This window comes from Cajanus cajan, chromosome 6, assembly GCF_000230855.2.
Source record: "Cajanus cajan strain Asha chromosome 6, NIPB_CcT2T_4, whole genome shotgun sequence".
Lineage (NCBI taxonomy): Eukaryota > Viridiplantae > Streptophyta > Magnoliopsida > Fabales > Fabaceae > Cajanus > Cajanus cajan.
The window spans coordinates 55523469-55541076 of record NC_138522.1 but is presented as its reverse complement, the minus strand read 5'-3'; the positions used below and the strand labels follow the sequence as shown (position 1 = coordinate 55541076).

The window sequence follows — 17608 nt, the reverse complement described above, 5'->3', positions numbered from 1 at the left end:
TTTTTAATTTTAGAAATCAATCACTATAATTAAACATTTCCTTATATTGAAACATTTTTTTTCTTTATATTAAATATAAACTCTTTTTTTCAGAACTTCTTTAAGAATTTTTTTAATTTTTTTTCAAACTTCTTGCCTAATTTAGTTTTTTTATCATAATTATTTATATATTAAATTTAATATTTTAATATAAATTATGAATAAAAAAATAATATTATATTATAATATAAATTATTTATCATAAATTTAAAATATAATTTATATATTTAAATAATTCATATATTTAAATAATTCATATATTTAATATAATATCTATTATATATATATATAATAAATTTTAGTTATAACAATTAAATTGGACAGATAAATAAAAAAGCATTTCATTCTAATCGCATGTATATTTTTATATACTTTTTCGTTCTAAAGAAACGTGATACATTTTTTATATATGAAATGTCGCACACTTTTTTTAATCCAGCAATCCAATTAATGTCAAAGATGCTCTCATACGGGGTTATATGATGAAAATTTGTGAATTACACACTTTATAGCACATTCTTATAAACATGTGTTTCTTTTTTATTGATTATAATTTATTAAAAAATATTAAATTTAATAAAATCTCATATTTTATTTAATGACCTTCTCTTATATTTATAATTTTCAATAAATTTTAATTCATGAAAATGAGTGTATTACAAGAATGATTATATAACTGGCTTTCAACTAGTGAGCACGAAAGAGTGCATGGTTTACATGAAAGACCTTTGACTTTGAGAGGCATTTGTTTATAGACATGCACTTTAAAAAGTAAGCCAATCCACGCCAACCCTTCTTCTCGTTAATAAAATAAGGTTACCCCACATAATCATGAAACAATGTTGAATACATCTGTGAACCCGAGTCCTCTGCACCCCAATATTCATTTCTCATCAACTAAAAAGAAACACATTTACTCATCGGTCGGAAACCAAACCCATTGTTAGACCTATATAATAATACTATAGCAGAGGAATACAGAGAAAATGGCAAAAGTCATATCATATGTTCCTTTAGACTAAGTAACAACCATTACGGCTACACTTCATGCTTACTGACTTTTTTCTTTAATTTTGATTTTCAGAATTCATTACGGGGACTTTAGTTCCTGTGGATGATTGAATTACAAGTAACAAAGCATTGAAAATTAATTAAAGAAAAAAAAAGGTGAAAAGAACCACAAAGCGAAGCACCTAGTTTTTTGGCTGACCTAACTTCATTTTGACTAAGTGTGTGTTTGTTTTAAAATCAACACACTTTTCAAAGCCCGTTCAACTTAATCTATGAGTTTTGTAGCTTTGAACTTAACGGATGTTTGAAGCTTGTGAACTATGAAACAAACACGCTTTAACACTGCCTAGTCAATTCAATTCATCCAATTCCAGCCACAAAAATGTTTACCATTCAAATGAAAAATTATTAACAATTTCTTTCTCGGTTTGAAATGAAGCAAACCTTGTCTACTTAATTAAAGTTTCAAATTTGAGTATTATAATAGAAAAAAAACATAATCGAGAATGGAAATCTCAATAAAGTGATCAATTTTATTTCTCTATACAGTAGAAACTCTTTAAATTAATAATGTCAGGACCGGATAAATTTATTAATTTAGAGAGTTATTAATTTATCGATAAATTAATAATTATTAATTTAAAGAGTTTTTAAGTAATTATATTGTACATACCAAACAAAAAGATAAATTAGTCTATGCCTATTAGAATTACGTTGCAGCGAACTAATAAGATGGATATCAACAATCTAATGAACTACCCAGGTGAAAATGAAGCATGTTCGGAGGTTCAGAGTTTAGAAGATATTGTGGGTACTATCATTGAGAACAATGCAGAGGATGACAGGGAAGATGATACAATGTCTTTGGAGCCTGTTACGCGAAAGGAAGCACTTATGGCGTCGAACACTCTTCACAACTTTATGATACAATACAAAAATACAACACCTGAGCTATTGGATGCAATAAGAAAAGTTAGAGATGAGCTCCAAATAGACTTGAACTTTAAAAGAAAACAGACAACTGTTGAATCATATTTCAATAGAGTGTAATATATTTTTTTTCAGTTTCTATGAATTATTAATTTATGATTTTCTTGGGACCGAAAATTATAAAGGGATCTCCTGAAAAATTATTATCTTATTATTTTATCGAGTTTTTCAATTTTTTACATTGGCCCAAGTCGGGACTGGATAAATTTATTATTTTAGAGAATTTATTAATTTACCGAGTATTAATTTAAAGAGTTTCTACTGTAGATGTTTTACACTAATAACATCATTAATTGCTTACCCAAAAAAAAAAATCTTACTTTATTAAAAACAAAAATATTTTCAGATGTCCATAAATGTTATTGTTGGGTATGAATTGGGTTGGGACAGAATTCGACTAAACTCCATATGAACTATATGCTTAACTAATATGATTATTTAGAATATGGAATATTAGGTTGGGTAGGCAATGTTGTCCTCCAGTTTGGTTGGTTTAGTCTTCCAATTAGGCAGAATAGGTGCACATATTTCCCAGTTATTTCAATCCTTTAAATTTAGTGTACATATCCTTTGGAGTTGTATATACCAATCTTTGTTAGTCATCATTCCTATATGTGACTTGAGTTGTGAACAAAATTTACATTCGAAGATGAGGAAGCAAGTTAATTAACACATGCATAATTACTATGGTGACGTAGTAGCAGTTCAATTCGTGCAAAGAATATGTTCCTCACTTTGTCGACGCATTCCAACTTTCTGGACGTCTCAAATCTCAATCATTCCGTATACGCCTTTGTCTCATCACACGCCAAACTCTCTTTCTGCCGTGGCTTCTGGAAAAGGCTTAGAAAATGAAAATTTCTACAGTGTTATTAATTTCAGTTTAAGTTTATTGTTTTTAATATTTTATTTATATAATATTATTATATATTTTAATTATTTCTATATTTTTTTTATAGTATTTTGTCCTTTTATTTTATTTTTAAATTATTTAGTCGTTCTATTTCTGTTTTATATGTTATTTTATAGCATTTTCGTATATATAAATAGCTTGCTTTTAATAATTTTGTAAGCACATTTTAGTCTTTTTGTCTTAAATTTTTGAGTTTCTACATTGTAAATTAATTTTTCACTTCTATTATTTGTTAATTATTTCCTTTCTTTAAATGTTTTTATGGCATTATTGTAATCTTATAACTTTAATCCATACAATTTTGTCATATATTTTGTATAAATATAATCTAGATTATTTATTTTATAATTAAATTAACTTTTTCAACTTTTTACTGGTCTACAGAAGAAAATGTACCAAATCTCCTCCATTTTAATAGTACAGTCGCAACTCCCTGAAAAAAAAAACTAATTTGAAATGGAATAAATTCTTAGACACCTTTGAGACGTGAACACCTTGCGAAACATAGGGAAAAAAATTAAAAATAATTCATATGATTAGTAATGTAATATGATAAGATAAAAAAAATGAAGAACTCAAATGTTTAATTAATTATTAACACATTCGTTTAGATATGTTTTTATATTAATTTATAAAAAATATGTTAATATATATATATAGTAAATACATTTTTTATTAGTTAAAATTTATTAAAAAAAAATTATAATTTTATGAATTCAATCCTATTTAACAAATTCCTCATAATTTTGTAACTTTTAATATAATTTACTTTCTATTTCATTTTGTTCAATATATGTATTTCATTTTGTTTGATGGTTTAAAAAAAATTATCTTTATTTTAAATCTCATTTAAAAATATTAATAAAGAATTGATTTTTTATTATATTCTTAATTATTTATTGTGAAGTAAAAAATATAAAAGGAGTATAATTAATATAAAAAATAAAAAATATATATATTAAGAAATTTCAGAATGACTTTAATAAAATAAAAAATATTAATTATATTTTAACAAATAAAATATAAAATATTAATTAAATTTCTTAATACACCCTCAACTTAGAGATGACAAAAAACTCATATTTGCATATATTTGTGAATAACTTTTTATGGATAATTAAATGCGTTTTCATTTAATAATAGGACGAAGATGAATAATAATCTATTCATACTTACGGATATCTTAAAAATATTTTTAATAATTTAAATTAATATAAATAATTTAGTTTAATTTATTTTTATGATAAATATATGTGTCATAATTATTTGTTTTTGGTATATATATTACAAAATTATTTTTAATACAAATATACTTTTAAATTTATTTGATTTCTTGTTTTTTTATTATCCTAGGATACTCGTAAATACATAAAATTTTTATAAATATTTACTAAATAAATATTCACACTAAATAAAATGAGTGACGGGAAGTTATTATCTAATTTAACCGATGAAACAAAACAAAATAAAAACTAATAAAAGATAATGTTAAAGAAAAACCCGCATCTCATCCTATGATAGTATCTACATCGTTTTGTTTTTCTTTTGTCTTGATCGTATGCCGTCATTTCAAAAGGCTTCAAATGAATTAAAAAAAAAAAAAACTTTAAAATATAAGGTTTATAATAAGTTATAAAAAAAAAGTAGGCTCGTTACTAAATAAAAAACATTCGTAATCATTTTGTTTTAGAAGTCAATTGGAATATTTTATTTAAATCAAATGGAGATAAGCAAAGATGAAAAATTTAATTAATTTAATATACAAGCAATGAATACTATAGATAAAACTTATTTGACTTTCTAGCCAAAGCGAATATTCGCTAATACTTCCTCTTTTAAAATTTTAAGGTTAAATTCAAAAAGAAATTGTATAGATTAGTCTTAGTCAAAGTACGAGTGTATAATAATGGGTAAAAATTTAGTTATGTGTCTACCCATTATAAGGTTGTTTCGCCTTTCATGTCTTTATTTCCATATTAGTTATTATCTTTTGGAGTATTTAACTATTTATCTTGTATAACTTATCTTTTATATTAATGTCTTTTAGGTTGCACTTATTATCATTAGATAGGTCTTTTATCATATAAATTAGCTTTAATCATTTATCATTATTTTTATATATAATAATTAATGCATATGGCTAAAATAAATTAAAAGATATAAATTATTTATCTTAAATATAAAATATAATTTATAAATTTAAATATAATATTTATTTATATATTTAATTTTATTATAATTTTTTATTATATAATAAATATTTATTTTATAAAATACACGTACTAAAATATTTATAATACATAAAAATGATTTGTTCTTTTGATGTGCATAACTTATAAATTCATTTTATTCTTATCATTACTCCAAATAACCTACCTTCTAATTATAAAATATTAGTATAACTTTTATTATTTTATTTAATTTTATATTTTAAACAAATATATAAAGACATAAAATATTGTTTTTCTCCCAATAATTAATAAAAATAAACATTAGAAAAAACAATTTATAATTGGAGATGTTTATTTTATGTAAGAATAAAACGAATAATTTTTTTAGCTTTAAATATACTATAGTACTTTTAATGATTGAGATAAATTAATTTAAACAAAATAGCCACAATTGTTCATCAAACATTTGTACAATAAACTTGTTACATTATATTAGTATTATCAAAATTAAGTCATCATTAGCATAACTTCCACCAATCAACCAAGTTATTTTGCTAGTTTTGTCCTACTATTATACTAAATATGATCATTGTAATCTAACCACGAGAAAAGAAATAGTCAGTGTGTAAAATAATCAATATAAACAATTGAACAAAATAGTTAACTCAAGTAAAATCTCTGTAGAAATCATTCACCAATGATTTAAAGATACAACTGAATAATATCAACCAACAATTAATCATCATATAAATAACTAAGTATAGATGATAAACAACTTGCACAACATAGAACCAACTAACAACTAAACAATTATTAAATAACTAATAATAATTGTTAATCAACTGAACCACGGTTGCGTTGTCGTGTACAACAACTAATGAAAATCTCTTATAACAACAATGAATAGTCTAGAATCCTAAATAGCTTGACCCTACCAAATCACAACGGCTAGTATAAAATAAGAAATAACAACTAGTTATCAAACTGGAAACAACGACTGACACGATGGTTAGATTGATTTCTCAAATTATCACTTAAACTATAAAAATCTAATACTATTATCAGTATAAGACAAATTGAGTGTGAGTCTATCACAACCTTAACATGCATAATTAAGCTTCTCATAAAATTAACTTATCGATTACCCTTCAAATACTATGCACATTTTCAATAATTAATTAAAGATTTTAACCCTTAACTTCATACCTTACTAAATTTAGTCTTTTTATACATGTATAGCTCAACATGGATCACATTTGGCTCCACACAAAACTTAGAGGAGACAACTCAAGACACCAATCCATTCGGGAGTCAACTACTCATTGAAGGTTTTCAACTTTGGTCTATTGGAGCACCACAACTGATGTTCTCACAATGGGATATAAAAACTTCTGAAAACTTTTCCTTCCTCTAATTTTTATGTATCTCAATTAAGACACGTATCACAACACTACATGCCTAAACAACTTAATAACTACAATTCATCAACTCAAACATTTACTATACACTATCCTAGATCAATGCATAATTAATCATAATCATACAACACTATATGACAAGTAAGAAAGCATTAAACTTCATAAAATCTTTAAAACTTAGCCAAATTTCATCAAACAAACCATGACCAATGCCATTCTCTCCATGTGTCCAACGCTATTGAGGTAGAAAACATCTAACTTGCTCACGACTGATGCCAAACCACTTGTGCCCCATGTAGAAAAGGCAGAGCCTCTATGTGAAGCATGCCTAACGTGGCAAAACCCACGTCTAGTCCCATTTTAGGTAGAGAATCTCTATCAAACTCACGTTCGACATCATTTAAGCAAAAAGTCACTATTTTAATCATGTTTGACACTTCTCATACATTCGATGTCACTAAATTAGAGATATTCTCAAACACTCATGCTTGATGCCTCTCATTACCACGTTTAACTTGACCAAGTTAATTTTTTTTCAGATACAATGCTTTATCTTGAAGTCTCCTAAAAATACTTTATATTTTTTTTAGCAACGTGTTAGGAGTGTAAAATATGTATCGATTTTATTGATCAAAGACTAGTCTTGAACAATGCCAAATTCATGCATTAATAAGTGATTGCATACATATATTATATACATATGTAATCAATTATGTGTGTGTTTTATGCATTTCTTTGCAAAGAGGTGAAGTTTTTTTTTAATGGAATTTATATTTATTTATATAGTGAATATGTTCCTCCATATATAAACTATTTTTCCACACTCCAATTTAGAATATTCATCTCTTTATTTTTGTACTTTATCTTGGTGCTTAAAAAACTATTTGTACTAATACTATGAAATTCTTATTTTTAAATACACAATTTATAATTGTTTAATAATAATATTAATCATATATATTGAGTTTAATATATTTCCAGTTTTAGTTGAATTTAAAAATAGTATGTAGGGAAAATTGTTATTGTTTCTGCGTGTCTGTTGTCCATGTAGGATCGCCTGTTAAAATACAGCTTAGCATAAATTTTGTCAACGCTTTTCAATCATACCGGCTGTGCCACTCCATGCTTATTCATGTTAACTTTTAACCCTACAAGAATATGAATAAGAATAAGAATATCATTCATCTATTTGAAGTTTTGAACATTATGAATGATATTAACACAATCTTTTAAATATGTTTTTATATTAATTTGTAAAAAATATGTTACTATATATAATACATTTTTTTATTAGTTAAAACTTATCGAAAATTTTCAATTTTTTTATTAGTTAAAACTTTAAATATTACTTTCTCTATTTTATTTTATTTGATGGTTTAGAAAAAATCTCTTCCATTTTGATTGTCATCTTAGAATATTAATAAAATATTTAATGTATTTTTATTATATTATTCTTAATTATTTATCGTGAAGTGAAAAATATAAAAGGAGTATAATTAATATGAAAGTAAAAAGATATATTAAGAAATTGCACAATAACTTTAATAAAAAATCTAAAATATTAATTATATTTTTAATAACTAAAATCTTGAATATTAATTAAATATTCTTAATGCATTTTCGACCAGTGAAACAAAATAAAAACTAATAAAAGAGATATTTTTTAATATACAAGTAACGAGTTCTACAGATAAATTAAAAAAGAAGTTTTTTGATATAAAATTTAGGATAGTTTTAACTAATTATATAATCGTTTCGCCCTTTTCATCTCTTTAATTATCTCTAAAATTTAGGATAGCTGAAAAGGCTCTTAAGGTAAGGAGTAAGTCTAAGGCGAAAGCACAGGGTTTGTAACCAACCAACCCTTCTTATAAACTAACGTCACATTCTCTTTCTCTCCGCAGCGCATGCTTTGAATTCATCGACCAACTCACCTCTGTCTCCTTAAATAAATCAAACCTTAGCCATAGCCATACGAGGAAGAGACTAATGGTGGCCAGGATGATGAGGTGGCGCCCCTGGCCGCCCCTCCTCTCGAAAAAGTACCAAGTGAGGCTCATTGTCAGGACGCTCCAGGGCTGCGATCTGCTACGCCAGCCTTCTGGATTGGCCCTTGAGATTCGGTGGAAGGGTCCTAAGTCCACCCTGCCCTCTCTGCGACGGAACTCCGTCGCTAAAAACGTTACTAGAGAGGCGGATGTTCGCCTCGACCACGCTGGCGCCGCCGTCCTGCACTGGGACGAGGAGTTTCACGCCTTCTGCAATTTCAACGGCTATAGGGAGAATGTCTTTCACCCTTGGCAGATCGCTTTCACTCTCTTTAATGTTAGTCTCTCTCTCTCCCTTAAAACCAATCGAATTTGCCTCAACAATATGCGCAGTCCTTTCAAAATTGCAATTTGGAATTCGATGGGTTAGGGATGTTTGGGAATTAGTACAGTAGTATTTATTCATCAAAACACAAGGATTATTGTTCTAGTTTTTTTTTTAATTAAAAAAATTTATTTAATTTTTTAATAGTTTTCTGGACTCTTGAAATTTTCGATGATCGTTATCTTGGGTTGTCGCGGTCGTTCTCTTTTTCTGTGTAATATTTGGATAACTGGTTTGCATGTGTCTTTGTCTGGGAGTTTTCTTCTGTCTTTTCTTTCACCTGTCCATCTACCACCCTTTTAAATGAAATTGGGTCATAATAATACAGTACTATTGAATAGGTGAGCGTTAATTTGTGTGTCTCTCTCAGATAATATTTCTGTTGACTAATTGTTTTCTGAGTGCAGATATGAGCTTTTTTTGAAATTTTTTTTTTTTTTCATTTTTCCTTCCAGTGGGAACTTCTGTGCCGTGGTTGACTTTTTGGCCGATATGTTTTTTTTTTTTTTTTTTTGTATTTTTTAATTTGTCATAGGTTAATTAATGACTAATTTGAAACATTTATTTTTCCTGTTCCATGGGTTAATAGGCAGGGGCACTGTGTTATTTTATTATTATTCTTACTTTTTTTTGTCTAAACAGAATTTGGGTTTGTTTTCTATTGCAGGGATTGAATCAGAAGCTGAAAAGTAAGGTTCCTGCTATTGGAACGGCATTATTGAACATTTCCAAATTTGCATCTCAAACTGATCAAAAGGATTTTGATTTAAACATTCCACTCGCGCTTACCGGAGGTTCTGCAGAGTCTTCTCCATTACTTTGTGTGAGTCTCTTTCCCATTTTTTCCTGATTTCTTTCATCTCATGCCATACAGTTTGTAGGCTGGTTCAATTTATAGTCAAAATTATTGAAATTCTATCTTTCAGGTTCTGTCTTTGTATTTGTTGTAATAGCTTTGATTGTATGCAGATATCGATTAGCTTCGTGGAGCTAAGAGCTGCTCAAGAAAGCTTGGGGTCAGTTCAGAGATCTATAGTGCCTGTGGCATCACCCTTAGCCAAGTCAGGAGAAACAAACTTGGCAGAGAAAGATGAGGTTTCTGCAATTAAAGCTGGCCTTAGGAAAGTAAAGATTTTGACAGAGTATGTATCTTCCAAGAAAGCAAAAAAGGGATGCCGTGAGGAAGAGGGAAGTGAAGGTAGGAGTGAGGATGGTGAATACAATTATCCTTTGGATTCCGAGTCTCTCGATGATTCTGAAAAAAGTGATACAGAAGAAGGGAAACAGGATTTCAGTGTTAGGAAGTCATTTAGTTATGGAACACTAGCCTCTGCAAATGCTGGGGGATTTTCTTATTCCAATACGAAAGTAAATTGTGATGATGAAGACTTGGTTTACTACAGCCATCGCAATTCTGATGTTGGGTGCTCACAGGTGGATACTGTTTCTTCTTCTGAGCTTTATTTATTAAAAAGTTCTAAGCGCAGCATAATACCATGGAGGAAGAGGAAGTTGAGTTTCAGATCTCCTAAAACTAATAAGGGAGAGCCATTGCTAAAGAAGGCGTATGCAGAAGAAGGCGGTGATGACATAGATTTTGATCGCCGTCAACTTAGCTCAGATGAATCCCTTTCTTTGACTGTGAGGACTCTTTCTTAAAACTTGTTTACTTCTCATTGCAGTATCAATCCATATTTTGTTTGCAAACCTTCACAATTGATATTTTTGGGGGCAGATCTAGCCTAGGCCATCATTTGTGGGCTAGTGGTAATGATTGTAAACTAACAAAAAATGTAGTGTATAAATCTCCATTGTTCAATGAAAGTATGCTACATAAGCCATTAACTTTTGTCATAAATACTTCCGCAATTTTTGTTTCACATTTTATTTTATTCATGTTAACCTTTTATATTTTCTGCCAGTGGTACAAGACTGAGGATGACACATCTGCAAATCGATCATCAATTTCTGAATTCGGGGATGACAGTTTCGCTGTAGGGAGTTGGGAACAGAAAGAAATCACGAGTCGTGATGGTTACACAAAGCTTCAGACACAGGTCTTCTTTGCCTCGATTGATCAATGCAGTGAGCGTGCAGCGGGTGAGAGTGCATGTACAGCTCTTGTTGCTGTGATTGCTGACTGGTTCCAAAACAATCGTGATCATATGCCAATAAAGTCGCAGTTTGATAGTCTAATTAGGGAAGGCTCCTCAGAATGGAGGAACCTGTGTGACAATGATACTTATAGAGAGCGGTTTCCTGACAAGCATTTTGATTTGGAAACAATCATTCAAGCAAAAGTACGTCCACTTACTGTAGCTCCTGGGAAGTCCTTCATTGGTTTTTTTCACCCAGAAGGGATGGAAGAAGAGAGATTTGACTTCTTACATGGTGCCATGTCTTTTGACAATATTTGGGATGAGATTAGTAGTGCTGGACAAGAGGGCCTCAGCAATGGTGAACCTCACATTTACATTGTTGGTTGGAATGATCATTTTTTCATTCTCAAAGTTGAATATGATTGCTATTACATCATTGACACTTTGGGAGAGAGGCTTCAGGAAGGATGCAATCAGGCATATATCTTGAAATTTGACAGCAGCACGATTATATACAAAATGCCAACAGTTGCTGCTCATTCATCAGATGACAAGACCCCCAATGACCAGAAAACTGTAGTAGAAGCATTAGATCATAATAACAGGCAAACTCAACAAGTGGATCATAATGCAGGGGAGGAAGAACAGTTGAGGAGTGAGCAAGAAGAAGTTATATGCAGAGGGAAGGAAGCATGCAAAGAGTACATTAAAAGCTTCCTAGCTGCAATCCCTATTAGAGAATTAGAAGCTGATGCCAAGAAAGGTCTCATTTCTTCAGCCTCCCTTTATCATAGACTACTACAAGTTGAGTTTCACTACACCCAACTGTTACAGTCTTGTTTTGCAACTCCTGTGAATGAATCATCAATGGTTGCACCAGAATCCTTTTGCTCTTTCAATAACTGAGGCTTCTACATAATCGCACTGTAAATTGAAGTGAAGGAAGTGCGTATATGCTAACTCATCTGACTACTTTAACTGTTGATGTTCTTCTGATTTTGAGCTGAATTTAATTAACAAAAGGATACTCGTTTAAGCTTTTGATGCGGGCAATGAGTGAGGTGGGATTTTGTTTGCGATGTTCAACACTCGCCTTGTTTTTTACCTGTAATCTTTCTTGGGAAGGTTATTCTGTAAATGGCTCTGTAGTTTCCTTTTCAAGTGAGTGCATACTTTTGGCATCTGAAATGTAGGTTCTGAACAGATTCTACTCGTAAATGATGGATAGCTTTTTACAGACTCATCAGACGTGTTACTTTTTATATGCACTCTGATTCCGAGGTTTAATTTTTATATAGTCGTGATGGGAAAAATTTATAAATTTTATTTAATTTTGGTCTTATTATTGTATTGTTTCTCTTTCTCTCTTTATTTTTATTGTCTGTTTAATATTACCTGATTATTATTTTGATGTAGTTTTGGTTCTCTCTTGTTTTGTTACTAAACTGAGATTAGGTATGCGGGTCCCCAAAAACTTGATAAATTTTGAGCACAGAAATAACTCAAATAAGTATAATCTCCAGCAAACAATTTATTATTCATTTTACAATCTTAAAAGGTTCGTATCACTATGGAACTGGAACCCTGTGGTTCACTTTTGAATTATTGAAGATGCAGTTACGAACATAATGAATCATAGTCTACAGAAGATTGTAAATTTGTAATATAGAAGAAATAAGAGTAACCCAATTACTATCGTGTATGGATAAGGAAATAAATAATAATGAAGCAACCAGGTACTTGGGCCCATGGACTTAGGCCCTTGGGCCTGTGTAACATGTATTTAGTTAGTCAGAAAAAACTATTCTGTAATCTGTACGGAGTTTATTTGGGAGAGTAGTTGCGATTGTCGAAATTCTCAGTCTTTAATAAATCAAGATTCATTTTTCTCTGTTCTGGTCCAGTACGATCATCTCTTGATATTCCTCGTTGGCTTAAATATTATTCTCATCAGACACAGGTTCATCTCTGGAATGATATCAAATTATCATTTAGCATAAGTACTGTATTCTAGTATGCTGCTTAAAATAAACAAAGGGTAGTTAACTTATTCATAAAATTATTTTAGTCTGGGCTATTCGAGTTTCTTTGATATATTATATAATGATAAACATTATGCTGTGTCCTGATACTACTGCTCACTGTTAGGCCTAGCACACTAGAAGAGTTTCCCGGTAACTACTGCGGTTTTTGCCAACTAAAAAGTAGGACTTACAAATAGATAGGTAGAATAATTATTTTCACGGATGATAATAAATTGAATAAAAATAATTTATTAATTTATTTAAATTTATAAAAAATTCATATAAAAATTTAATTTATCTAATTTATTTAAAATAAAAAATTCACCCATTAATAATAAAATGAATGGATTGTATTTGATCTATTATTTAATTTAATTATAATAAATGAATTAAATAAATTTACTTGTAAATAAATTGAATGAATGATAAATAAATGAATTTATTTATTTCTATTAAAAAGCAAGAGATGCCTTCTTTCATCATCATCATGTGTGGAAGAGTTTTTTTGATTGATGTCTCAAGAAGAGATCAACTCACAAGGATAATGATACTTTTACATGATTGATAGTATACTCATTCTATTTAATATATTGGCTTCTAAAATTTTCTTTGTTTTCTTCTTGATTGTGCATGTTATTTGGACATGTATGAATAAACTTATCTATAAATATTTTAAAAGGAAAATAAGAAAACAAAAATTAAATATTTTTTTTGACAGGGATAAAATTTTTTACAAAAAAAATTAAAATTAACTTATAAATAAGTTAATTTGTAAAAGTTTTTTCATATTAATTTTTTTAAAACTGATTTTTAACCTATAAAGAAACTATTTTTAACAAAACTTTTTTTAATTTATAGAGAACTTTTCTTCTTCTAACTTCCATCTCCTATTTATTTTAAAATATATCCTAATAGGCCTTTATCCAATTATATTTAACAAAGTTGGGCTTCAAAAACACCTTAATTAACGATAAATCAATATGAAAGTATTAACGTGACATGTAATACCAATATGAAAGTATTAACGTGACATTTAATAAAAAACGCTGCTGTGAGAATATGATAGAAAAATACACCAATATGAAAGTAGTAAGAAAGTATTATCGTGAAATGTAATAGAATATTATATTAACATATTCATTAAATATTAAATGTAAGTCAACAAACAGATCAAAATTACATAATTAGAATACCTAAAGATCAAGTCTGCAAAAAAGAAATGAAAAGACCAAAGTCAAGAAATAACAATTAACTAAAATTATATGAACCAAAAATAAAAACAATACGCACCCAAGGTGAGATAAATTTGTAGCTAGCAGCTGCAAACGGGGCATTTGACAAGGCCGTTCTCGTTGCACTCAGAACATCTAACGAAACATCGATCGTTGTTATCTCTATTGCCGCTGAACACTTTGCAACTGCCACAACAGTTGGAACAAATAGCGAATCGCATGTTGTCGCAGCCACTGCATGGAGAATCACTCGAGTTTCTCGGTGTTCCTTCCAGAAACTTCCCAAGCCAACCCATCTCATGCAACCCAACAACTTCATCAGCTCCTCCAATGTACCTCCCTTTGATGAAAAGCTTCGGCGGAATCACTTTTCCTCCCAAGATTTTCCACAACTCCTCTCTGAACTCCATGTGCAGCGACACGTCCCTCTCATGGTACATTATCTTAAAGCTCCTCAGCAAGAAACGGATCGTGTTGCAGTCCTGAAAGGTTTTCCTTATCCCTCTCAAGCTTGTTGTGTATAGAATGATCGAGTGGTTCCCCCCTGGTGGACACAGCTCTTTAAAGTCACTCAGAGATGGGTAATAGTATTCATTGTTGCATGATGCCATCACTAACTTTTCTTCTGCTTCTGCAAGTTCTAGTTGTGTGTGTTTGGACCCTAGGGTGGCTTCTTCCTCCTCAAAATGATTACCATCCTCAACCACTAGCTCAGATAGGTTGTTTTTGCTTCCTTTGTAGTCTTCATATGGGGTTGGAGACTTTCTTTGGAGAACTATGCCTTGTTTTAAGTTGGTTATGGTTTGCACTAGTTTGAGTTTTTTAACAAACCTTCCTCTCACCATTCCTTTGGTGTTTTGTGGCTCTAGAAGATTGGATGGCATGTGATGTGGTGTTGTGTTGTGTTGCGTTGGTGTTGCCCACTTAAGAAAGAAGGGGGTGACAGTGACTATAAAGGAACACGGTGGGGTTGGGATTGGCGATAAGTATTAAGGAAATGTGTTTGGAAACAATTTGCTCTTACAAAATTGACTTGTATATGGTGATTCCACTACTAATTGTAACTATGTAAGATTTTTAATACACTTTACTCACGTTGAAAACTGGATATCTGAGAGGGTGAAGTTTGGAGTGTATATAAAGTGGTATGTGATGTTGGGTTTGCTTTTGATTTTGAATGATCAGTGGATGGTGTGGGGGCAAGGCTATACCCACTCTCCATCTTTTATCAGATTGGAGTGGACTGACCCTTTACCTACCATTTGGTGCCTCAATCATGGTGTGGAATATAAAGGATATTTGTTAATTGAAAACTATAAAGTGCTAATATTCTCCCATATCATTTGCATATTTGATGGGGGAACTATGGCAGCCTTATGTAATCTCAATTTGGCACATGATTCAGTTGGTTTGATACCACTATTGCTTGGACCACACCTATTCGTTTTGCCGAATGCGAAGGAGACAAAGTGCGCCGGTGATCATGATTCGACACATCCGGCTAAAAGCCGCGCTGTCCTCAAATTGTAACCTTTGGGATGGGATGGATATTTAACATGCCTACGATTTTGTTGGAAACATATTGCAAATTTACATCGTAAACTTGCATGCATAGGCAACAGAGGATCTCCAATAATGTATATATGGTGGAGAGCTAGCTGTTTAACTCATTTTTATTAGAGCTTGTAATGTCACATGAGATTTGACAACTTCAAAAAGAAAAATGTCTCAAATGTTACAATTCTTAAAAATTTAGAAGGAATCTTATAATTATCTATAATTTTTCAAGGATTGTTAAGAACCGTTATTTATATAAATAACTATTCTTGCATGAGAATTATAACGTTAATTGCTCTAATTGTGAAACTAGTCTAACTAGATAAGAACAAGTTCACAAGTTTAAGAATCTTAAAAGTAACTCATTGGATATACTAAAAAATAATCCTGTAGACTCTCCATTTTTTTTTTTTTTTTTTTTCTGGTAACCTGTGGCCAATCACCCGGAAAAATATACGAGAGTAATGGAAAAAGATTGATCATAGAGTAAATTCTCTAATTAGTGAATAAAAATTTAATAAACGACACGTAAGTCAGTAACACTATAAACGACAAAATTATTAGACTATTAGTCCTTTTCGAGAGACTAATAATGTGATTGTCTTTTAAGGATTGGTATCATCAATATTTGTAGTTCCTCGAGAGTTATGATAGAGGTTTTGCATATAAAATCCTTGCTGAAAAAAAAAAAGATTCTATTGTGAAATTTCTCGTAGACAAATTTAAAGATTTATTCTTGATTTTACTAAGATTAAGTTCACAATTTCTTCGCAGTTTCGTTGCTTCACCCTTCCCAAAGTTAACTATGATCTATACTTTTTATTACTCCGAAGTCAATCTATTCATTTCATCCCTTTTCTGCACAGAGATCCCATGTTTTTATTGCTTCCATCCGCAATCAAATGCTGTTATCACGCTCATAATAAAGTGGCACACTGGAAAGACCTAATAAAGATTAATTGTGACTTTTTTTTTAATATATTGTTTTTATTTATTTAAATAATCTGAACTCTATTTATTTATCAAAAAGATCCATTTTTTATCCAGGGGAGAAATTCCTTATTGAATAACCAATTTTTCAATGGGCTTTTAATTTTTTTTTAAAAGTCTATTGAGAAACCATAAATTCAGTAATTGATTTTTCACCTAATCAAAAAATGGATCATTTTGATAAATTAAAAGGGATCCAAATTATTTAAATAAATAAAAAATAATATATTAAAAAAAAGTCATTAATTGTTGCAAGCAAAAATTAAGTAAAGCAGTGCACTAGACATTGCAACCGATTATCTGTCTTTTTCCAAAAAGTGCATCAATAATTTGTCCACCAACCATGTAAAAAGTTATTACACATTTGTGGCTAAGCATATGCACCCTTGGGTCCTTGTATGATATACAAACATAGGTAAAAGATTCTGAAAGCATTTTATGAATGAAGCACATAATGCAACTCACTTTAATACTCGCATCAAACCACAGAATCAGCAGTAAACTTTTAGACCAGAGTACATGTATGTGTGTGCCAACTTTTCTATGCTCTCTGCACCCTCCTGCCTGCAAAGGTTAGTCCTTGCTCGTGGGTGTATTTATTATATGCAATACAAACTTTTATTTGTTATATGGCCAAATGTATGAGAGAGAAAAGGAATCTATACCATCGAACCACTGCTACACCTTCTGAGCGTGATTACCACATAAGAATAATTAAAGAAGTACCCAGTTTGTATAGTTTAATCTCTGCGAATACTAGCTAGAAGTATATATATGATTTTTGTACAAGT

At 30.0% G+C, this 17608-nt stretch overlaps 3 protein-coding genes across 4 annotated transcripts; 2 read left to right on the top strand and 1 right to left on the bottom strand.

The window, feature by feature from the left end:
* Positions 1–1782: 1782 nt before the first annotated feature.
* LOC109807244 (uncharacterized) lies at positions 1783–2100 on the top strand. Its single transcript, XM_020369763.1, has one exon. It carries the CDS (start codon positions 1783–1785, stop codon positions 2098–2100), a length of 318 nt encoding a protein of 105 aa, XP_020225352.1.
* A 6262-nt stretch (positions 2101–8362) lies between these two features.
* On the top strand, positions 8363–12356 carry LOC109807347 (uncharacterized). Its single transcript, XM_020369866.3, has 4 exons — positions 8363–8867; positions 9583–9738; positions 9885–10556; positions 10838–12356. The coding sequence occupies exons 1-4, from the start codon at positions 8532–8534 to the stop codon at positions 11918–11920; spliced, it is 2247 nt and encodes a 748-aa protein (XP_020225455.2). The 5' UTR covers positions 8363–8531; the 3' UTR covers positions 11921–12356.
* Positions 12357–12714: 358 nt separating this feature from the next.
* Positions 12715–15443, bottom strand: LOC109809440 (uncharacterized protein At5g39865). 2 transcript variants are annotated; one of them, XM_020372758.3, is made up of 2 exons: positions 14329–15442; positions 12715–12982 (listed from the first exon to the last, which is right to left on the bottom strand). In XM_020372758.3, exon 1 carries the CDS (start codon positions 15152–15154, stop codon positions 14351–14353), a length of 804 nt encoding a protein of 267 aa, XP_020228347.1. In that variant the 5' UTR covers positions 15155–15442; the 3' UTR covers positions 12715–12982; positions 14329–14350. The 2 variants fall into 2 exon arrangements, with proteins under 2 accessions (XP_020228347.1, XP_020228346.1); XM_020372757.3 differs by lacking the exon at positions 12715–12982 and adding an exon at positions 14145–14244 and having other exon boundaries at positions 14329–15443.
* Positions 15444–17608: the final 2165 nt, after the last annotated feature.